This window comes from Hyperolius riggenbachi, chromosome 10, assembly GCF_040937935.1.
Source record: "Hyperolius riggenbachi isolate aHypRig1 chromosome 10, aHypRig1.pri, whole genome shotgun sequence".
In the NCBI taxonomy this organism is placed as follows: domain Eukaryota; kingdom Metazoa; phylum Chordata; class Amphibia; order Anura; family Hyperoliidae; genus Hyperolius; species Hyperolius riggenbachi.
Window position 1 is genome coordinate 236,844,033 of NC_090655.1, and position 23,809 is coordinate 236,867,841.

A 23,809-nucleotide genomic window follows, 5' to 3' on the forward strand; every position below is an offset into this window, starting at 1 on the left:
TTTATACATACATGGGGCTTCCTCCAGCCCCCTTCAGGCTAATCAGTCACTCGCTGTCCTCCTCCGCCACTTGGATCTTCTGCTATGAGTCCAGGTACTTGAGCCAGTCTGGCATAGTGCGCATACACACACTCCGCCGCTGGGAGCGTACTACACCAGCGCAGCACTATTGCGCAGGTGCAGAACGCTCCTGGCTGTGGAAGCGGCATGCGGCCGGACTGCACTGACTGGCTGAATTACCAGGACTCATAGCAGAAGATCCAGGTGGTGGAGGTGGACAGCGAGGGACTGATTAGCCTAAAGGGGGCTGGAGGAAGCCCCAGGTATGTATAAAACTTTTATTTTCATCCGTCTCAGGTACCATTTAATTCGTAGTCAACAAACCAAATTTTAACAACATATCAAATGATTTGATTTCATGAGCAAAGAGAGTGCGTACATTTGCATAAATCAGAATTAACGCAGAATTATTTCCATCTCATTGACCATCTCTATTAGTGACATGGCTACACATCAGGCTTTATACTTACAGCATAGATGTTATTTAGTATAATATAAGATATTCCTGTGTACACATCATATATACAGTCACAATCAGATGTGTATATCTGACTTTAAATATACGGGGACTGCTTTATTGAAGCAGCACAAGTAACTAATTTTGATTGGTTTATTTCATTTTTGTGGACTAAGCACAGCTATTACTTTATGTATAAATTATTTATGATGACTATTATCTGAGAAATAGAACATTTTATCATATTTTCTATTTTAATTACAGTTTAAATTCATTAGGAGTCGGAGTTGGTGCATTTTTTTCCGACTCCGACTCCAGGCACCCAAAATTGCCCCGACTCCACAACTCCGACTCCACAGCCCTGCTGTAACCTTGTATAATCTGCAACTCAGCTGCTGTGTCATTTCACAAACAGGGCAAAGCATAACTGGTTACCTTCCTGACTGTGTTATTGTGTGTGCCGCCAGATTCCTAGAAAGGTTTATAATGTCACTTCCCATCACTATGCAATGGAGTGACAGTATTTAAATGGACAGACAGAACTCCACAAGGTCACCATGATGGAGAATCAGCTGACCCCCACGTCGCTGGGTAAGAGGAGACTTTTGTATTCAGTCAGTGTGTGTGTTTCCTACAGGTGGATCCAATAACAGAAATCCACCAGAGAGACGTACAGGTCCTCTTCATTCCCCGGATTGTACACAAGAAGATCACACCATCTCCCACCATTATCAGGTAGGTGGATCTGAGGGTCACTTGAGACCCCAAACTGAATGAGATTTTATTATTCTTCATAGCCTTATATAATATGCAGACTTTAAAACATAGTATTTGTTTAATGTTCTGGGCTTAGGGTAAAGAACTGATTGATGTCATAATTAAAGTGAAGAAGAAAGAAGAAGAGACGTGTATGAGGGATGAGCAGCAGTCTACGAAGGAGGGTGACATGATGAAGACAATTAAAGAAGAAGAAGAAGAGACGGATGTGAAGAACAATTGGCAGTCTACACAGGAGGGTGACATAACGACTATTAAAGTGGAAGAAGATATGATAGCTATGAGGGATCATCAGCAGTCTATGGAGGAGGAAGAAATAAGGATAATTAAAGTGGAAGAAGATGAGACTTATTTGAGACATGATCAGCAGTCTATGGAGGAGGGTAAACCTATTTACATGCAAAAGGAAAATCTGCTTTCACACATCATTTCGGGTGAGTAATGGGTACAAAATATTAAAAACATTTACAATAATTATGTTTTCCTTCCTTTACTGTATACAGATTGGTCACTCTGTTGATTATTATTATTATTATTTATTAGATTTATATAGCGCCAACATATTACGCATCGCTGTACAATAAATAGGATTACAGACAATAATAATAGGGGTGACAGAACAATACAGGTAACAGACCATAGATACAACAATACAGGTAATAGCAATAAGATACACAACACAATGCAGATAATAGTACAATGCCAGATCATAAACTAGAATGGTAGTGGTAAAAAATTACCAGTTCCAAATTCTGGGTAAAGTGCACACAGTCAAGTATGATACACAAGGGGAGAGGGCCCTGCCAAAGGCTTACAATCTAGAGCAATGTCATGATCTTTAGTTCTTCCAGTAGTAGGAGCTCCCAAGACCTGAAGGCATCCCACCAATTTCCATCTGCCTCGTCTTTGACTAAGAATTTGTCTCCTTCTGTGACCCCTGTCCTAGTACTGCACTACGGCCATCTACCACTTTCCACAACTACTGACTTGCCCACAGGGCTGTGGAGTCGGAGTCGTGGAGTCGGAGTCGTGGAGTCGGGCAATTTTGGGTGCCTGGAGTCGGAGTCGGAGTCGGGAAAAAATGCACCGACTCCGACTCCGACTCCTAATGAATTTGTAACTGTAATTAAAATAGAAAATATGATAAAATGTTCTATTTCTCAGATAATAGTCATTAAAAATAATGTATATATACAGTATATATACAGTAATAGCTGTGCTTAGTCCACAAAAATGAAATAAACCAATCAAAATTAGTTACTTGTGCTGCTTCAATAAAGCAGTCCCCGTATTTTTAAGGTCAGATATACATATCTGATTGTGACTGTATATATGATGTGTACACAGGAATCGCTTATATACACTAAATAACATCTATGCTGTAAGTATGAAGCCTGATGTGTAGCCGTGTCACTAATAGAGATGGTCAACGAGATGGAAATAATTCTGCATTGATGCTGATTTATGCAAATGTATGCACTCCCTTTGCTGATGAAATCAAATAATATGATATGTAATTAAAATTTGGTTTGGTGACTACAAATTAAAGGGTAACTGAGACGGATGATAAGTAAAGTTTTTACATACCTGGGGCTTCCTCCAGCCCCCTTCAGGCTAATCAGTCCCTCGCTGTCCTCCACCACCCGGATCTTCTGCTATGAGTCCTGGTAATTCAGCCAGTCAGCGCTGTCCGGCCGCATGCCGCTCCCACAGCCAGGAACATTCTGCACCTGCGCAATAGTGCTGCACAGGTGTAGTATGCTCCTGGCGGCGGAGTGTGTGCATGCGCACTACGCCCGACTGGCTCAAGTACCTGGACCCATAGCAGAAGATCCAGGTGGTGGAGGAGGACAACGAGGGACTGATTATCCTGAAGGCGGCTGGAGGAAGCCCCAGGTATGTATAAAACTTTAATTTCATCTGTCTCAGGTTTACTTTGTTACACAGTAGTACTATACTCTACATATGCACTCCCCACAGAGCTGCAGGGAATCCACTGAGAATGCTGTGCACATTGAACACAGAGGTGTTGTCTGTTTACAATCTCCTCATTCCCCTGCAGAGTACCTGCACATCATTCTTACATGTACCCACACTTACATTGCCTAGGGCCTGATAGATGTTCTTTGTTCCGGTTTGTACCTTTTACAAGTACTCTTACCAAGGACTAGTTTTAGTCTAAAGGGAATAAATATAGTAGTCTACATATCCTTCTCACTTCAGTTGTCTTGTAAAATTCCTAAGCGTTGGCAGTTAAGAGACGAATTTCATGTTACATACTTTTAATCAACAAAATTGTAATATGCAAATTAGAGGAGTCGGAGTCGTGGAGTCGGAGTCGGAGTCGGTGGAATCCTAAACTGAGGAGTCGGAGTCGGAGTCGGTGGATTTTTGGACCGACTCCACAGCCCTGCTTGCCCACTCTACCATGGCATCTGACAACTTGATTAGGATCTCAGTCAGTTGACAGCAGAGCAGGTCAAAAGCCCACCTGTGGCATATCACAGGATGCTGTGGCAATGACCACCACTTCTTTTTATAGTCTCCACTTAAAGGGGAACTTCAGCCTAAACAAACATACTGTCATCAAGTTACATTAGTTATGTTAATTAGAATAGATAGGTAATATAATCTCTTACCCACCCTGTTTTAAAAGAACAGGCAAATGTTTGTGATTCATGGGGGCTGCCATCTTTGTCATGGGGCAGCCATCTTTTTGGTTGAAAGGAGGTGACAAGGAGCAGGAGACACAGTTCCAACTATCCTGTGTCCTGATTACCCCTCCCAGCTGCACATGCTAAGCTTCAAATGTCAAATTCAAAATGTAAAAAAAAAAATTGCACCAAAACAGCAGAACGAGAACAACAAAATCAGAAATCCCATCATGCTTTGCACAGCATCAGGGGAAAAAAGCCCGGGCAGTTTTCTTCTGTGCAGCTAAAAATGAGGCTTGTATAAGATAAACAAAGTTCTGATGCTGTGAAACTGTTAAAGAAACACAAAGCCTTTTCAGTGCTGCTGAGTCGATTTTTAGTCCGGAGGTTCACTTTAAGCTTATTTCAGAGCCTTTCTCCTATACCCTGTAATTGTAATAGTTTTTTACGGGTCATGGATCTTGCTGGTATCCCTGCTTCTTGAATGTGTGTATAACCTTGCCTTTCAGAAAGAACAGCAGGGATGACTGAGCTGAATGTTTCCCACAAATGCCTTCTAGAGACTTCGAACAGCTCTTGTCTTCTCCCCAGGTCCCTGTAATGTCACCATCTTCTCTTGTTTCTATGCAGATGTCAGTGGTGATCCTAAGTCCTGCCATGTGTGTGTGAGCCAGTGCATTGTCCATTACAGCTCTCATACTGAGCTAAGATGGCTGTTATTATCTTATTGGTCTCTAGAGAAGCTTAACACAACAATTCGCTGAACAATCTTTTACAAATGATTCTTCTTATGATCAGATCGGTGAAGAGATTTTTGTCCATTAGTGGTCCCAAGTGATTATTTCCGATTGTTCATATGAAGAATAGTTCGTTCACGATCGCTCGGCAAATTGTATCGTTAGTGGTCTCTTTTAGTGTGAATCTTTCTGCTAAAGGAGAAAGGCAATCTTGTTCTGAGCATCTTCACAGAAGGTGAAAAAAGATACATATCTTGGCTGTACTATCTTTGCTATATTCAAATTCTTCAAGCCCACCAAATGCCTGGAGGCAGCCGCAGTGCTACGACGTTTTCCATTTCATGCCCAAATCTATTGGGAATCTGTCTGCAGTGTGTGAGCAGGTAATGAATCCCTCTCTGATCAGATAGAGATCTATCTGATGGCTGATCTAGTGGCCACCAAAAGAAACTTTCTATCTGTATATGTAGCTGTATTTCCTGATAAGCTTGACTTATCTGCATGGGGTTTTCCACAGTGGTAAGCATGACATCTGTGTATTACTGTCTTCTCTGAAAGGTATGGCTCTAGAGTAGAGGAGTCAAACTCAATTGCGTAAGGGGCCAAAATCTAAAACAAAGTCTAAGTCGGAGGCCAAATGGTTTATTAAGATTTAACATTTATTGGACAGCCTCAAAGTGGCATAACTTGAGTGACCATGGGGGGCCCTGCTCCTCCCCCTTCTGCAGAGTAGCACAGTGGTGCAGTTTATTACTGTAGTTACCTGCTTCAGTGCTGCTTCTGGTCTCTTCTGATCTTCCTGACAGCCACACGCTCCATCCTGCACACCTCTGGCTCTGAATGCATGTCACGTGATCAGGAGCTGGAGGTATGGAAGTATAGAGCTGTCGGGAAGGACGGAAGAGACACAACACATCCCCGGAGCAGGTAAATGTTACACTGCTTCACTGCACTACAGTACTATGTGGCGAGATGGTGCTGGGAAGGGGGGGGGGGAGGAGGAGTGAAGGCGTGTGTGTGTTTTACCAACCACATGGGGTGATTTGGATCCAAGGAGAGGGTCCCATGCTAATTTCATGGAAGGGTCCTGTGGGTTGTTGCTGCAGCCAGGCTCAAACTGTCAATGTTTCAACCACAAACACTGTCATCCTCTGGATGTTAAGGCAGTGAATTGTTGTTCTTTTACTGCTTACAATGATGCACATTTGAAACTCTTGTGGGCCACATAAAATGGCAAGGAGGGCCGCATTTGGCACGCAAGCCTTGTGTTTGACACCTGTACTCTAGAGACAGGTAAACATCCGGTGCTGCTATTGGTCAGGAATGGGAGCAGTGTAAGCTGTCAGTTGAGCAGAGCAGAGTTTGTTGGCTGCTGGCCCATGTACTGACCTGAATGTAGCATTCGCTGCTGCTGTGCAACACAACCTTCTGCATTTCTATAACAGGCTTACAACATTTCTAACAATAATTGCTGGTGTTTTTCCATTGGCAGGATGCAACTCAAACTCCTCAATGACTCACAGCAAGCTATCTCCAGAGTGTAAAACGGAAAATGACGATAATGATGTCACAGAAAGTCCTTCAGAAATGACCCCTGATACCCCAAATACCCACCCAGGATCTTCTTATCCCAGGGGCCCTCATGTCCAAGTCCAACGGGAGAAGAGGTTTTCCTGCCCTGAGTGTGGGAAATGCTTTGCATCTCAGTCAAGTTTCTGCCAGCATAAAAGAGGTCATACAGGGGAGAAGCCGTATTCCTGTCCTGAGTGTGGGAAATGCTTTAGAACTAAATCAAAACTTGCTGAACACCAGAGGTCTCACACAGGTGAAAGGCCCTATTCCTGTCCTGAGTGTGGGAAAAGCTTCGGACACAAATCCGTCCTCGTCGTCCACCAAAGATCCCACACGGGTGAGAAGCCGTACCCCTGTTCTGAGTGTGGGAAATGCTTTGGGAAAAAGTCCTTTCTCATTGTGCATCGGAGGTCTCACACAGGGGAGAGGCCCTTTTCCTGTTCAGAGTGTGGGAAATGTTTTGGGAGAAAGTCACTTCTTATTGTGCATCAGAGGTCTCACACTGGCGAGAAGCCGTATTCATGTGCTGATTGTGGGAAATGTTTTGGGCATACAGCGCATCTAGCCAGACATCAGAGGCTTCACACGGGCGAAAGGCCGTATCCCTGTCCTGGGTGTGGGAAAAGTTTCAAACAAAAGTCACACCTTGCCAAACATCAGAAGTCTCACATGGACAGACAGCCGTGGCTATAACTGCAGCCAAACACTCTGTGCCAGTGGCACTATCTGATGAATGGTCAAACATTCCTAATATAGTTACTAGGACCGATATGCCTACTGTTAATCAAGATCGGTTTTGTAAGCTTCTGGTGGTCAAAATATTCCAGTCCAGCGTCTTCTGATTCCCTGACATCTGAAATGAGGACCTCCACAAACTCCCTTTTAATCAGGACTTAAAAGGGAACCTGAAGAGTTATATGGAGGCTGCCATATTTATTTCCTTTTAAACAATACCAGTTGCCTGGCAGTCTTGCTGATCCATTGTTTAGCCATAGACTCTGAACAAGCATGCAGGTGAGATGTTTCTGACTAGATTAGCTGCATGCTTATTTCACGTGTGTGAATCTGACACCGCTGAAGCCGAAGAAACCAGAAGGACAACCAGGCAAATGGTATTGTTTAAAAGGAAATAAATATGGCAGCCTCCATGTCACTCTCACTTCTGGTTTCCTTTTTAGCATACAAATCATTTTGTAATTGAATGCCATTAAATATTGTCTTCTGTACCCGCAGTCTGCAGCTGCTATAATGTTTGTTGGAAACTTGCTGGAAATCATGGCAACAAGTTTACAGCTTGGTGTGCATGATACCCAAAATTCTCCTCTGTGTTTGTCTTATCAACTTTGTAAATGTGCACAAAGCAGAAAGTAAAATGTATTGCACCTGTACATCTTCACTGGGTTTACTCAAATGAGGAAATTCCAAAGGAGGAGGGATCCACGCATCTTTGGGGATGCTGGCTCTGCATATGTGGAAGTTGGGTGTATTCCTATCTCAGTGACAGCTGACAGAAGTGCTAATCAACTTTCCCAGTGAAGCATGTGGATGAGTTGAGAGCGTAGTAATAGGATATCTGTCTGCTATCAAAAAACACTTGGAGGTGCCCTATAAATCTTACAGTAAATAATAATTAGGAGTAAATAGATCTTACCTCCTTTAAGAACAAACCACAAAGGTAAGTATAAGTTTTATTCATGCACATAAGACAACGCGTTTCACTGGTGCTGGCCTGCTTCCTCGGGTCATTACAAAAATGCCTTAGCAGCAGTTAACAAAGGTGTAAGCGCCTTTGTGGTTTGTCCTTAAACTCCCTGGCGGTATGATTATTTCCAGATTCTTTTTTCAAAAGCGGTGCAATTTTTTCACAAGCTTTCAGACCCTAAAAACCATACTGCTTGATAGATCTGAGGCAGCCCTGCACATTCCACACCTCCGATGGATCCAACTCGGGATTACTGCTCTGAGGATTTCCGTCCCAAGCCTGACTCGAGGTTACCGCTTGGGAGGTTAAAGGAGGTAAAATCTATTTACTCCTAATTTATTATTTACTATTAGATGTATAGGGCATCTCCAACAGTGTTTTAGACTAGCTACAACCCCTCGGGGTCTTACATTGCCAATCTTGTGCCTCCAATAAATCCAAGAAGTGCCACTGACCAGCACCTGCAAAGCAGACCTGGAATACTGAGTGGGAACGGTTGTTTTCCCATAGGCTCATAACTGTGGTTGCAAGGTTTTGCACCCTACCTTTGTGAGTATAATACTTTTATCAAACAATATACCTACTTGTATAGACAATACTGCACCACTGGGCTCCTGGTCTCTCTAATCTTCAGATACTGGAGGTTTTACGACCACTAGAAATCACACCAGAGCTGTCTGCTATCAGAGATTTTATACGGATCAACTGCCACATAATCTGATTGTACAGTCTTACCACATCTGTGTAGTGTACAGGTCTATTTAAAGAGACACTGAAGCGAAAAAAAAAAAATATGATATAATGAATTGGTTGTGTACTATGAATAATTACTAGAAGATTAGCAGCAAAGAAAATATTCTCATATTTTTATTTTCAGGTATATAGTGTTTTTTCTAACATTGCATCATTCTCTAATATGTGCAGACTACACAACACTCAGCATCCAAAATTATTCTTTCAGAGCAGTCTGTGAACTAATGACCTCTCCTCTGGCAAAGGAACAGAAAACAGTTGAGATAATAAAAGTCAGATAACTGCCCTCTCCACGACTAAGTTAGTCGTAGAGCTTAATGGCTTTATTGCATAGAGATAACAACTGGAGTTTCTTAACTCTTCCTGTACTAAAAACAATTAGACTGATGTGTCTGATCTTAATGTTTTATTTCTTAGCTGTACTACACGTACAAATCATAATATCATAATTTTTTTTCGCTTCAGTGTCTCTTTAAACATCTATCTATCTGTGGGCTTGATTCACTAAGACAAATGGCACGCCTTATCAAAGTTAACATGCCTTATCAGGGTAGCATAGCAAGCGCTACGAACGTATGCCTGCTAAATGGCAATGATGAGAGCTCCACTCGTCCTGCCCTGAGCCCCTGCGGGTTCTTAGCACTCACTATGCTACTCTGATAAGGCGTGTTATCTCTGATAAGGAGTGTTAACTCGGATAAGGCATGCTATTTGTCTTAATTAATCAAGCCCTATCTCTCTCTCTCTATTTATCCAAATTGTTTAGAATTTGTTGAGCTTCTTACTCCCTGCTTAAAGCAAACTTGTAATAAAAAAAATAAAATAAAAGTTAGATCCTTACTTCAGTAGGGGGAAGCCTGTGGATGGTCCAGAGTCTTCCAATGTCCTTCTCGACTATCTTTTTCTTTGTGCCCACGCTCCTATCCATGTACGAGGAAAAAGCTGTGCTACTGCGGGGACTGTGCTTGTAGAAACGCAGTACAACAGATACGGAGGGATGTGCAGCCGCGAATGCAAATCCATCAAGCTCTTGTTGAATATGCTTAGAGGGTCCCAGCACTGGATCAGTAAGGAAGAGGCGATGTGGAAGGCCTTATAGACTATGCTGAGGCTTCCCTCTACTAAGGTAAGTAACTTTTGTTCCAAATCTCAGTTCAGGTTCTCTTCATTTTCAGATACCAATCACTTCACAGGCTAACATGCAACATGGGCTCTTCCTAATCACAATTTCACACCATACTTACCTCCCTGAATCTCCTTGCTGCCAGTGGTTCTGCACGGTCTAGTTGTGGAATATTTTCATACCTTATAAAGAAAGTAACTCTTTTTTTATCCCCAGAAAGTAAAAAGCACTTACCTGGTACTTAACTGGGGCTTCCTGTAGTCCGTGGGCTCCAAGTCCATCCAGTTCCATCTGTTCTGTCACTGTCAGCCCCGGTGAAGTCCCCAACTGAGTTGGTTGGGTACTATTGTGCATGCGCAGCCCTGCATTATATTTGCTGTACCCAAAGTGGGAGGATGTGCCCCAATGTAGTATGCAACAGTTAAACTAAATAACTTTTCAGCACTTTGTAATTGAATAAGTACCAAAAAGTAGTAAAAAAAATACTATCAGAATTATTTTGAGTGTTTTCTTGTTTGTTGGTGGTTTAAAAAGCATTTTATTGACAAGTTTGAAAATATCACTTAGAAGAAAACTCAGGAGAAAAAGTTAACTGCATACGTGTCAATGCATTTTGCGGGACTTGCCTGCTTCCTCAGGTCTACAGTACAGTGTATCCGATGGAGCTGGGATAAACTATGGGGACACTGGAAGCTGGGGCACTCTATTAGGGACACTAGAAAGCTGGGCCACACTATGGGGACACTAGGAAGTGGAGGCATGCTATTGGGACTCTAGGAAACTAGGACATACTATTGGGGAACATCAGGAATCTGGGATCCACTATGGGGATGCTGGGGCACACTATGGGGACTCTAAGAAAATGAGACACACTTTTGTGGATCCTGAGACACAATTGGAGACAAACTATGCCAGAACTATGACGCTGAGTTACACTATAGTGAAACTGGGACATACTATGGGGGACGTGGGAATATAGGACACCCTATGTAAAAGGCAAGAAATCTGAAACACACTACTGAGGGACACTGGGAAGCTGAGGCAAACTATGCAGTCGGTGGAGTCATCCATGGAACAAGCATGTGGCTAGTGCAAGCACACAGGTTACCACATGGAACAGGCCTACAGCCAGCTGAGGCACACAAAACAAGCATGCAGTAAGCTGAGGCACACGGAACAAGCATGCAGCCAGCGAAAGTACAAATGGAACATGCATGGAGCAACCAGACAGTGCAGAGATTTCCACTGGAGTGGCAGCACAGTGGCGTAGTGGTTAGCACTCTCGCCTTGCAGTGCTGGGTCCCCAATCCCAACCAGGGCACTATGTGTCCGGAGTTTGTATGTTCTCTCTGTGTCTGCGTGGGATTACTCTGCGCACTCAGGTTTCCTCCCACCTTCCCCTAAAAAAACAAAATAACAACCCAAAAACATACAAATAAGTTAATTGGCCCTACACTATGATACATACACAACACATACATCGACATATGACTATGGTAGGGATTAGATTGTGAGCCCATGGGAGGTAGTGTTAAGTGACAAGATAATATACTTTGTACAGCATTGTGGAAGATGTTGGAGCTGTATAAATAATACACACATGGGTGCCAAATCACGCATGTATATCTGTCCTGCTCCCCAGACACTGCAGCACTCTCCAGTCACCATATGGGGGCACCATATCACACATAGCTATCCTGATTCCTCCAGACCGGCCTTTATCAAACTTTTTACCCTGGATGAGGCCCTTCAACTACTTTTCACATCTCTGGGAACTCCTGCATTAACAGAGGGAGAAGGGGCTTATTTTATATTAGGATTGGTCATTACAGGACACCCATTTCATACCCTCCATCATTGCATGCCCGATGATAGTTGCCCAGTGTTAGGGTTTTCTCTTCATCTGCTGTACACACATACTTAGTTCTGGCATCCCACATGTTTACTCATCACCAGTGTAATGTGTCATAACAGTCCTGTGGCCATTGCACCAGTGAAGAACAAGTAGGACAGCTAGAATTCAGGATGGGCAGAAAGTGAGTGAAGAGGACACTGAAAAGCTAGGGGCATAATTTTGAAATGTTCTCAAACTGCCAGCTGAGGCAGCTCACCTCAAAGGGGGAAAATGCCAGAAAACCCCTGCAAAGTCCTCAAGGAACCCTGGTTGAGAAAGGGAGACAAGACACTGCTGAGCTCTCTAGTTAACACATGGGGGCACTATATCACACTTGCGTGAGAGTGTGATATAGTGCCCCTGTGTGATATAGTGCCCCTGTTCTGCTCCCCCACACACTGCGGAACTCTACCATCACCACATGGGGGCACCACATCACACATACCTGCCCTGCTCCCCAGACACTGCAGAACTCTCCAGTCACCACACAGGGGCACCATATCACACACATATCTGACCTGCTCCACACACACTGCAGAGCTCTCCAGTCCCCACACAGGGGCGCTATATCACACATATATCTGTCCTGCTCTCCCATACACTGCAGAGCTCTCCAGTCACCACACGGGGGCGCTATATCACACATATCTGTCCTCCTTCCCCACACACTGCAGTGCTCTCCAATCACCACACTGGAGGGCACTATATCGCACACGTATCTATCTAACCTGATCCTCCAGACACTGCAGTGCTCTACAGTCACCACATGGGGGCACCATATCACACACATATCTGTTCTGCTACCAAGACACTGCAGAGCTCTCCAGTTACCACACAGGGGCAGCATATCACACACATATCTAACCTGATCCCCCAGACACTGCAGAGCTCTCCAGTACCCACACGGGGGCGCCATATCGCACACAATTCGGTCCTGCTCCCCCAGACACTGCAGTGCTCTCCAGTAACCAAACGGGCACCATATCTTGCAAACTTTATTTCAGGTATATTGCCATACAAAATTGACTTCATCCATTATCATACACTTCTGTAATGTACCCCATGTCCACAATGACTTCCCATAACACCCTGCAGAGCAGAGATCAGGCTGAGAGTCCATCAGAGAAAGCTACAGCTCATGGACCTGTAAAGAGCACCCAGTTTATTGTACAATAAAGACATCTGACATGTTTCAGGCACTGGGTGTGCATTTAAAAAGGATGAAAGAACACAGAAAGACCATCACCAGTACAGTAGTGTGCAGAGCTCACAGAGGATTAAGGAAGCAGCACATTTGCTGGCTCTGAAGCGTGGTGGGGGTGTGCGAGTCACAAGAGTGAATAAGAATGACAGATCTGTTGCACGTATAGCAGCTCACGTGCAGACGTCAGCTGTGCTTAGTGTATAACTCACATAGTCCTAGAGGCAGAATTCTCATTACATCTTCAAGATAGGTGGAAACAGAGCTAGGGGGCGTGGCTTGAGGATTTCACTGTGGGAGTAAAAAATGAGATGACTCCACCTATTAGTCTGTACATATAACTGAAATAACATGCCTTTATCATACCAAAAGAGTCCAAAAGACTATGAGACACCCACATAAGTTTGTCACTGTGCATGTCTCTTCTGATGTGCAGTTAAATTAGGTTTCGTCTTAAAACATTTCCCACACTCTGAACATGTATGCAGACGCTCTTTAGTGTGCGTTCTCTGGTGCCTAAGCAGCTCCGCATTTACAAGGAAATCTTTCCCACACTCTGAACATGTAAAAGGGCGCTCGCCAGTGTGGGTTCTTTGGTGCCTAATGAGCTGTTCTTTAATGGTAAAGCCTTTCCCACACTCAGAACATGGAAAAGGACGTTCACCGGTGTGGGTCCTCTGGTGTCTTATGAGTTGCGCTTTTGTATTGAAAGCTTTACCACACTCTGAACATGAAAAGGGACGTTCGCCCGTGTGGGTTCGCAGGTGCAGGAGAAGATTCCGTGACTCAGAGAATCCTTTCCCACACTCTGAACAGAACAGGGGATGCTCACCGGTGTGGCATCGCTGGTGGAGAAGGAGGTTCCGAAAGATAGAAAAGCTTTTCCCACACTCCGAACATGAAAAAGGACGCTCGCCAGTGTGGGTCCTGCGGTGCTTAATAAGGCTTGATTTCTGCGTGTAGCACTTCCCACACTGGAAACATGAAAAAGGACGCTCGCCAGTGTGAGTCCGATGATGAGCTACCAGAGCTCCCTTTTCTGCAAAACATTTCCCACACTCTGAGCACGGGAACGGGCGCTCGCCGGTGTGGACTCGCTGGTGGGTGAGAAGTTTCGACTTGCGTTTGAAGCATTTTCCACAATCTGGACATGAAAACTGCAGCTCGGGTGAGGACTTCTCCTGATGTCCTGAAAGAGAAGTGTCTGTGCCAGAACCTCCGTAATGGACGTCTCCAGCATTGGGGGAACCTGGTGTGATGTCATCGTCTTCTGCAGAATCATCAGTATCTGACATAAGATGTCCCTCCGAGGCTGTCCCCACATACTGCCCATCTGGGGATGGGGGGAGGGTAAAAGAATTATTAAAGTTAAAAGACCATTATGACAAATATAAGCTCAACATGTAGAAAAACTGACAAATCTAGCAAAAAATATTTTTCTTTTAAAACAAACCTGAAGTGAAAATAAACTTATGATGTAAGGAATTGTATGTATAGTACAGCTGGGAAATAGAACATTAGTAGCAAAGAAAAGAGTCTTAAAATGTTTTCCAGTACAGGAAGAGTTAAAACAAAAAGATTCTCTGAACTCTTCGACCCAACTTTGGTCAAATACAGTCTTGTTTTCTGAAGCACTTAAACAGCCGAGAAACAGTGAGAGACAGTTTGAGATAAGGTTTTACTTCAGGGAAATTCAAAGGGTCATTATTTCTGCTTTGTTTTATAGCTTAAAAGACAGAGTGTGGTTTCAAAGCTGCAACTGTGTCAGTATGATGCAATAAAAAAATAATATGTAACTGAAAATAAAAATATTAGACTCTTTTCTTTGCTACTAAAGTTCTATTCATTATTTGTACTACACATACTACATACTACACATACAATTCATTATAGCAGTATATTCATTATCGTTATTCTTAGCTTCTTCAGGTTTGCTTTTAAAAAACCCATAAGAACAGAATCATTTTTTGTCAGTTATGTAAATGTAATGATGTTGTATGAGACGTAAGAGCAGATGAAGAACAGTTTACAGAAAAAATAAGATCAGGTAGTGGAAATACCCCCAGACTGCAGGGATGTAACTTGGTGTTATAAGGCCTAGAATTATAAGTTACGCATGTTGCTATGTAAGCAATGCGTGTAGCTAAGGAAGGCACGCTCCTTACATGGTAGCGAGCACTGCTATGTAGAGTGCGCATAGCGGCCACTCCTTCACATTAAGCTTTCCTAGTCACAAAACTAGGAAAAGTGTGCCTGCCTGGGCATACAGGAGTAATCCGAGCCAGATGTTATGAAGTGGTGGTGGTGGTGGGGGGGGGGCAACTTAGAGAGTGCAAAGTGGTAGAGAGAGTTGACAAAAAAGGTGAAGAGAGTGAAAAATAGCAAAGAGGCAGGCAGAAAGAGTACTAGGACTGAGAGAGAAAAAGAGAGCTCACGGGCCTTGATTCACAAAGCCGTGCTCACTGTTTAGCACCAGCATGCTAAACAGTTAGCACGTGAAGTGCTGCGCGCGGACTTTTGCACGCGATCACACGGACTTTGCACGCGATCACGCAGACTTTTGCACGCGATCGCCTGCTGCAAAAGTCCGCGCGTGGCACTTCACGTGCTAACTGTTTAGCACGCCCGTGTTAAACAGTTAGCATGGTTTTGTGAATCAAGGCCACGGTGTAGAAAATAAAAGAGAGAGCACAAGGTGGTGGAGAGAGGAGGAGCGTACTATGATGTTATACTGAGGAATGGACATAATCTCATTTCTTGGGCTACAATTTGAAAACCAGGCTGTACAAATATATAACGGTAATTATTCAATATTCAACAGATGAAAATGATATCTACAATTATATCATGTGTATAGCTTACCTGTCCCAATGTCTAAAGAAGAGTCTTCCTCTTTAATAGTCCCCACTATTTCATTGTCATTCATAGACTTTTGATCACCCCTCACATTCTTCTCTACTTTTACTTCAGTTTCTGAAGACGTTGGTTTAATAATCTGAACCTACAAAATCATAACAATGAGATATCATCTTTAAAGTGAACCCAAGTTGAGTGATATGGAGGTTGCCATAGTTATTTCCTTTTAAGCAATACCAGTTGCATGGCTGTCCTGCTAATCCTCTGCCTCTAATACTTTCAGCCATAGACTCTGAACAAGCATGCAGCAGATCATAGGTTTCTGACATTATTGTCAGATCTGATGAGATTAGCTGCATGCTTGTTTCTGGTTTTATTCAGACACTACAGGAGCCAAATAGATCAGCAGGGCTGCCAGACAACTAGTATTGTTTAAAAGGAAATAAATATGGCAGCCTCCATATCCCTCTCGCCTCGGGTTCACTTTAAAATGACAAATTATTACTACAAAGAAAAATATAATTTCAAACTGTTTTGAGATACATTCAGTCCCAGCTACCTGATAATGGTGATCTTCCTGTGGACTTGTACAGCTCTCTGGTGGGTCTCCATTACTGGACTCATCTGTAGGAAACACACACAGCAATTGAATACATTGGGCCTGATTCACAAAGCGGTGCTAACAGTTAGCACCCTGGCGAAAAGCCCTTTATCACGCCTAAACTCAGTTTAGGCATGATAAGTTTAGGTGTGATAAGTTTAGGTGTGATAAGTTTAGGCATGATAAGTTTAGGTGTGATAAGTTTAGGCATGCTAAGTTTAAGCACCAACTGCGTCAGCACCGCAGTGCACAGCTGATCAAAAGTTTTGCGCTAGCAAAGTCTGGTGCACTTCGCATAGAGTTTAATGGCGCTGCTTTGCGTGCGGGACTTTGCGCGCGATCTAAACTTATCTAAACTTAGCATGCCTAAACTTATCACACCTAAACTTATCACGCCTAAACTGGCTTTTCACCATTGTGGTGCAAAGGTTATCACGCCTAAAGTCTTTAAGGCGTGATAACTGAGTTATCACCGCTTTGTGAATCAGGCCCACTGTATCTATGTGATTGTCAGATGATGGGGGATCTAGGTGGACCCTCCATTCTGCTCTCTCCTTTACAAGAAATGAAAGTCTCCTCTTACCTGATGATAATGGCCGATTCTCCACTACAACATTGTTTTGTCCTAAATTCTGCCAGGTCTCTATCTCAACTTCCTCCTCTTCATCTTTTAGCTCTTCTTTCACAATAATATTGATATCAGCCAAACTTGTGCTCTGAAAATGTAAAGAAAAATAACAACAGTAACTAGGCAGCTATCGTATAAATGATAAGATAACCAGCAATGATTCTCCATCAAACTTCTACCTGATTGTGAGGTGGGATCTTCTGATCTTCCATTACAATGTTCTCCTCCGGATTCTTCTGTCTTTCCAGACACTTCTCCACCTGCAATAAACAGAATTTGGCACCATGAGACACAATACAGGGAAGGAAGTCACTGAAAATCTAAAACTTATATTTGATATATTTTCAGAATGTACATTTCTGAATTGGCAGCATTTCCTGTTTCTGTCTGGCCCTTCTGCAGGATTTAAGGCCCTGCAGAGATGACATCATTAGATGGTGACACTTCCTGGTCTGAGGTCTAAGATTCCACCCACATTTACCTGATGAGCTTATGCAGTGTTCTGGGGCTCCAGAGAACATTCTAATGTTCAAAAGAAAAGATCAGCGTGGCACTCCCAATGGAATATTGGAGGGTCTGTGGGTAGTTACTTGTACTGGCCTGACTTCCCCGTTTGTGCCGTTCCCCTACGACTGTCATCCCATTGGCTGCTGACGTGTGATCTGCATATGGGTAGGAAGAAAGGGTATTATGGAATCTTGATATAAAGAAGCAGCAACGTGCACCGTCCGTCAGTTCAGCTTCATTTATTGTGCCAGGTATAAACTGTGTACATCATCGAGGATACATCAAGCAAACATGTACCGTATCTTGGTGTTGTGGTTCAGACGGGGTGGAAGTGGGTGTCAGGGCTGCAAAAGGGGTCGGCAACGGCCGTTTCGCATCCACTAGGACGCCTGGTCACGCTGCGCTCCACACCAGTACCCCGATGATGTACACAGTTTATACCTGGCACAATAAATGAAGCTGAACTGATGGACGGTGCACGTTGCTGCTTTTTTATATCAAGGCTCCAGAGAACATTGCCTGCTTTTAAAGGACAACTGAAGTGAGAGGTATATGGAGGCTGCCATATTTATTTCCTTTTAAGCAATACCAGTTGCCTGTCTGTCCTGCTGTTCCTCTAGAGGCCTCTAATACTTTTAGCCATAGACCCTAAACAAGCATGCAACAGATCAGGTGTTTCTGACAAAAAACTGTCAAGATTAGCTGCATGCTTGTTTCTGGTGTTATTCAAACACTACTGCAGCCAAATAGGTCAGCAGGACTGCCAGGCAACTGGTGTTGTTTAAAAGGAAATAAATATGGCAGCTTCCATATCGCTCTCACTTCAGTTGTCCTTTAAGAGAAGCATTCTAGTCGTTTGTTGGGTAATGCATCCCAAGTCACACAAGGAGTATACATTTAAGACTTATCCATTTCCTGTCTCCAGTGGCTGTGATAGGAACTGGGGAGCTGAACGGCATCCCCTGAGGTGTGGACAGGGAGGGAGCCAGTTTTCTCTACAACCTATGCATTGGATGCTTTACACTCACACTTATTTTAACCACTTGAGGACCCACCCTTTACCCCCCCTTAAGGACCAGCGTTATTTTTTGTGATCTGTGCTGGATGGGCTCTGCAGCCCCCAGCACAGATCAGCTGGCACACAGAGCGATCCCCCTTTTTTCCCCCCTATGGGGATGATGTGCAGGGGGGGTCTGATCGCTTCTCCTGTCTGGCATGTTGCGGGGGGGGGGGGCACCTCAAAGCCCCCCTCCGCGGCGAAATTCCCCCCTCCCTCTCCTATCTGCTCATCCCCGGTGATCGGGGCTGCACAGGACGCTATCCGTCCTGTGCAGCCAGTGACAGGCTGTCCCCTGTCACATGGCGGCGATCCCCGGCCGCTGATTGGCCGGGAATCGCCGATCTGCCTTACGGCGCTGCTGCGCAGCAGCACCGTACAATGTAAACAAAGCGGATTATTTCCACTTGTGTTTACATTTAGCCTGCGAGCCGCGATCGGCGGCCCGCAGGCTATTCACGGAGCCCCCCGCCGTGAATTGACAGGAAGCAGCGGTATGAGTGCGCGGTCGGCAAGTGGTTAATGCTGCTTACTCTCCCCCTGTCAAGCGTACGTGAGGAATCGGCGCATGAGCCTTGGGCGCAGGATACAGCCTGTATGGCTTAACCTGCTCCTGCACAAATTCCCATCGATGTTCAATACTATTCCCTCTCCAGGCCGCCATGGATAGTGGGGAATGAAATAATTCGACTTCCAGCAATTGCTGGAGGCCGAATTATAGTGTTTTATAAGTAACTTCAGCTCAGTTTTCTGACAGCGCTGAAGTTACTCACTGCTGCGCCCAACTCTCCTGCGCTGGAATAAAAGTGTTCACCCTGTACATGCTTTTAGGCTGCTCCACTCTGCATAGCAGCCCATATGCTGCACAAACAGCTGCCATGTTGTTGTAGAGCAAATTTCTAAGCCACCACCTCCACATCTTTGAATTGTAATCAAGGAACAAAAATGTCCAATCTATTCGATTCTCCAAAATCCTCATGCCTTAATTTTGCACTTCCTCCCTACACCCACCCACCACGGATATGACACCAATGCTTGGCAGTAAGGTACAAGCAGGGTATCCACATTCTGGGGTTACCAGACTTTCACCCTGCATGATCCCACAATGGGGTGGCTGAATGGAGGGGGAGGTGTAGGGCAAGATAAATGGAAAAAGGGCAACTGAGTAGATTAGCACTGCCTGTTTATAATGGATGGAAGGAGGTGAGTAGCTCATTTGTGTGATATTAGTTTGACACTTTTTCAGAACTGTAGAAACTTTTTGTGGTGACTGCCAATAGAACAGCAGACGCATAAGACATCGCTAGGCATACATCGCACATAGCACACTTGTACACTGACCTTTCTGCCTAGCCTATGTCTAATCATAACTTCATTCCGTAATGCTGGATACCTAACCTTGTCCTGCGCTTGCGCCTAATCTCTCCTACCTAACCCCTGCCCTGTGTCTAACTGTAACCCCACCTCCTTAACCTATGCTTAACCCTAACATCATCCTCCCTATATTAGCATCTTGTTTTCTGCCATGCCTAACCATAAGCCTTGTCCCTGCCATATACCTCTCTCCATTACCTGTGTCTAAAACTGGCCATACATGGGTCAACTGGTTTAGCAAATCTGATCAAATCTGCCAGCGGTCTCGTTTACAGACTTCCTAGTCGACTCATTTATGATTGACGTCACACAGTTTGTCAGTCGGAAGGGTGATTGGGCGTGTCAGGAAATTTTCATACCATTCTGTGGGATTCAGGAAGAACTGGTAGCTCCATCAAGCAGTACAACAGTCTGACTCTTCTAATGAAATATAATAGAGATCGAGTGGACAAGGTGGTAGAACCAATCACCACTGCATGGCTGATTTACACATCTGAGTGACCATTATTGACCACATGGGCAGCATAACTCTGTCCATCACCCTATACCTGATTCTGACCCCAGCTTCACCCATGCTCTTCAATAATTCTTCCTTAGTATACAAACCCTGTTTTATGCCCAGCTCTCTGTATCCCTTCTCCTAAAACACATGTCCCCCATTCTGTCCTATGTCCAACCGGGGAAACATCTGCTAATATCACATAATCCCTTCTTTACCTTCTCTGCTGCCAGTCCCAGCAATGTCTACTCCACACTTCCGCCCACTTAACCTCTGACACTAAACGTAAATGCCTTTCTGTGTCAAGACAGTCTTTGCGTTCCAGCATTTCCTGACCGTGCGTTCCAGTAAATGTAGGCGAGACCTCCATCTTGTGGATACTATGGGAACTGCATGTCCGAGGTCACACCAGAAATTCGTCCTTTTTGCTCCGAGTGAGCAAAATGGCAGGGGGAGAGAGAGGAAATGACTTGTAAAGAAAGAAGGTCCTAACAAAGTGTCCGAGAGAGCAAGCATGCAGAATGGAAAGAGAAAGTGGAAGGTTCTCCCAAGACTGGAGATAACTCAGTGCTCCTTGCAAAGTGGACTTTTCCCAGAAGAACTAAAGAAAGCAATCATAAAACCCCTCCTGAAGAAACCATCACTAGATCCTGATTCTGTAACCAACTACAGACCTGTGGCGAACTTACCATTCCTATCAAAAGTTATCGAGAAAGCAGTCGCCAACCAGCTAGAAGCCAGGCTTACAGATAACAACATCTTTGATACTTTTCAGTCAGGATTCAGGAAAAGGCACAGCACTGAAACAGCATTAGTCCGAGTAATGAATGATCTACTTACTGCAAGGGACAAGGGTGATTGCTCAATTCTGATTCTTCTTGACTTGTCAGCAGCATTTGATACTGTGGACCATGAAATACTAATCCAGCGACTGAAGAATTACTGTGGCCTAAGGGGTACTGTTCTTAGCTGGTTTCAGACCTTCCTATCTGGCAGGACACAGCAAGTATGTCTGGGCACACACTACTCTAATCCAGTGCCACTTGCCTATGGAGTTCCACAGGGTTCTGTACTATCACCATTACTCTTTGCAGTCTACATGCTCCCACTGGGCAAAATAATCCAGAACTATGGTTTAGGATACCATTGTTATGCAGATGACACACAACTGTATCTGTCCTTCAAGCCTGGCACCCAAGACCCATCAGCATCCATAAATGCGTGTCTAGTGGATTTACAAAATTGGATGAACACCAGCTGGCTGAGGCTGAACTCTGACAAAACAGAGGTGTTGGTGGTAGGTGGTCCACACATGATGGATAAAGTTCAAAACGCTCACCACCTCAAACTAGCAATTGGGGGAGATACTGTACAGTATAAAGACTCTGTGCGAAACCTTGGGGTGATCCTGGATGGAAATCTAAAACTCAGACAGCAGGTATCAGCTGTCGTCAAGTCTTCCTTCTTCCATCTAAGAAATATAGCGAAAATAAAACACCTAATCCCAGCTGAAGACCTACCTGCCCTGGTTCACGCATTTGTATCCTCCCGCCTAGACTACTGCAACGCCCTGTTAATCGGATCTACAGATAAGGTTCTGCGCCCCTTACAGCTAGTACAGAATGCTGCAGCCAGACTCCTAGCCAATGCCCCCCGCAGCTCACACATCACCCCAGTACTGCAAACTCTTCACTGGTTGCCAGTAAAATGGAGAATCAATTTTAAGATCTGCCTGCTGACATTCAAGGCTCTACACCACATGGGACCCAAATACATAGCGGATCTATTGGAACTTTATGCCCCTCCACGCACCCTCCGCTCTGCCAACAAGATGAAGCTGGTTATTCCCAGGATACACTTAACATTTGGTGCTCGGGCCTTTTCCTATGCAGCCCCTACTCTATGGAACTCACTTCCACAATCAGTACGAGAGGCTCCTTCTCTGGACAGCTTTAAAAAAAGGCTAAAAACTCACCTCTTTTCCCTAGCCTTTGAGACTGCATAATGCAGGGTCACAGCGCTTTGAGTCCCCAGGGAGAAAAGCGCTATATAAATATTATTGTTATTGTTATTGTTATAACTCTGTCTCAGAGTTCCCAGCACAGACAACTGTTTCTGCACATCAGAAAAAGTTTACATGTGGACTCCCCTAAGTCCCCTTGAACTACTGTACATTTAATTGTATGATTGTATGACTATCCTTTTTTTCCTTATCTCTGTATTATTTCCTCTCTTCTCACTCCAAGCAATTGTATGTGCCAAACCCAATTCCGGGCACGACCCAGTTGTACTTGGCGATTCAAATATTTCTGATTTTTACATTTACATGTTCAGATTGTGGGAAATGCTTCTCACTAAAATCAGTTCTTCAGAGCCATCAGCGAGTCCACACTGGCGAGTACCCATTTACACGAAAAAGGGGCTTTGGTTTGCTGGAAAAGGGGCTCTCATTTCACACCAGCGATCATCACTTTTCATGTTCACATTGTGGGAAGTGTTACACGCAGAAATCAGGTCTTATTGATCACCAAGGAACCAACACCAGCCAGCGCCCTTTTGCTTGTTTCGAGTGTGGGAAAAGTTTCTCTGTGTTTAAGAACCTCCTTCTCCACCAAAGTCCACATTGGTGAGCGGCCCTCTCCATGTTCAGAGTGTAGGAAATGCTTTGCTGAAAAATCAAATCTTGTGGCACACCAGCTGACTCACACCGGCGAGTGCCCTTTTTTATGTTCGCTGTGCTGAAATTACACTCTTAAATCAGGTCTTATCAAACACTGAAGGACCCACACCAACAGATGCTCTTTTTCGTGTTCTGAGTGTGGGAAACACTTCTCTGTTTTTAGGAACCTTCTGTTTCACCAACAATCCCACATGGGTGAACATCCTTTGTTCTGTTCAGAGTGTGGGAAAGGTTTCTCTGCGTTAAAGAGACTCTGAAGCATCGCTAAAATCATGTTTTTATTTTAAATACCTCTTTAGCATGATTGCATCCCCATGGCTGAAAACTCAATTAACCACCCCAAACTCCCTGGGGCTGATTGCGGGCTCCTTCCGTGGAGAGGCAGAGCTTTGAGCTGTAGCTCTGCCTCTACATGCGTCCATCTGCGACGGATCTTCACCTCTCCCTGCCCCTCTCAGTGAAAGAAGAAAAAACTGTAAAGATCGATAGTAGTAATTTTTCGAACTACATTTCATTACCACACTTGGTATTGTGAATGAGGCCCGTTGGGTTGGTAAACACACATACTAGAAGCCAATACCAAAATAATTTGAGTGGCCCCGTAATCAAAAAATTGCACCACTCCAATAGAGGAGACAGATTGGTAACCTGAATACCATTTCCTATACCTTAAAAAA

At 44.2% G+C, this 23,809-nt stretch overlaps 3 protein-coding genes across 3 annotated transcripts in view; 2 read left to right on the forward strand and 1 right to left on the reverse strand.

The window, feature by feature from the left end:
• The window catches only part of LOC137536959 (zinc finger protein 84-like), a 38,671-nt gene extending 29,825 nt beyond the window's left edge, over positions 1 to 8,846 (forward strand). The window contains exons 9-11 of the mRNA XM_068259125.1: positions 1,155 to 1,252; positions 1,371 to 1,728; positions 6,178 to 8,846. Of these exons, the coding sequence (XP_068115226.1) occupies positions 1,155 to 1,252; positions 1,371 to 1,728; positions 6,178 to 6,950 (1,229 nt within the window). The 3' untranslated portion in view covers positions 6,951 to 8,846. The remainder of the gene's footprint in view (positions 1 to 1,154; positions 1,253 to 1,370; positions 1,729 to 6,177) is intronic.
• A 3,541-nt stretch (positions 8,847 to 12,387) lies between these two features.
• LOC137534935 (gastrula zinc finger protein XlCGF57.1-like) lies at positions 12,388 to 20,719 on the reverse strand. Its single transcript, XM_068256660.1, has 6 exons — positions 20,671 to 20,719; positions 17,195 to 17,275; positions 16,971 to 17,103; positions 16,346 to 16,410; positions 15,793 to 15,931; positions 12,388 to 14,263 (listed from the first exon to the last, which is right to left on the reverse strand). Exons 2-6 carry the CDS (start codon positions 17,225 to 17,227, stop codon positions 13,338 to 13,340), a joined length of 1,296 nt encoding a protein of 431 aa, XP_068112761.1. The 5' UTR covers positions 17,228 to 17,275; positions 20,671 to 20,719; the 3' UTR covers positions 12,388 to 13,337.
• LOC137536960 (oocyte zinc finger protein XlCOF6.1-like) lies at positions 19,773 to 23,389 on the forward strand. Its single transcript, XM_068259126.1, has 3 exons — positions 19,773 to 19,782; positions 22,787 to 23,078; positions 23,296 to 23,389. Exons 1-3 carry the CDS (start codon positions 19,773 to 19,775, stop codon positions 23,387 to 23,389), a joined length of 396 nt encoding a protein of 131 aa, XP_068115227.1.
• The last annotated feature ends 420 nt before the right edge of the window (positions 23,390 to 23,809 follow it).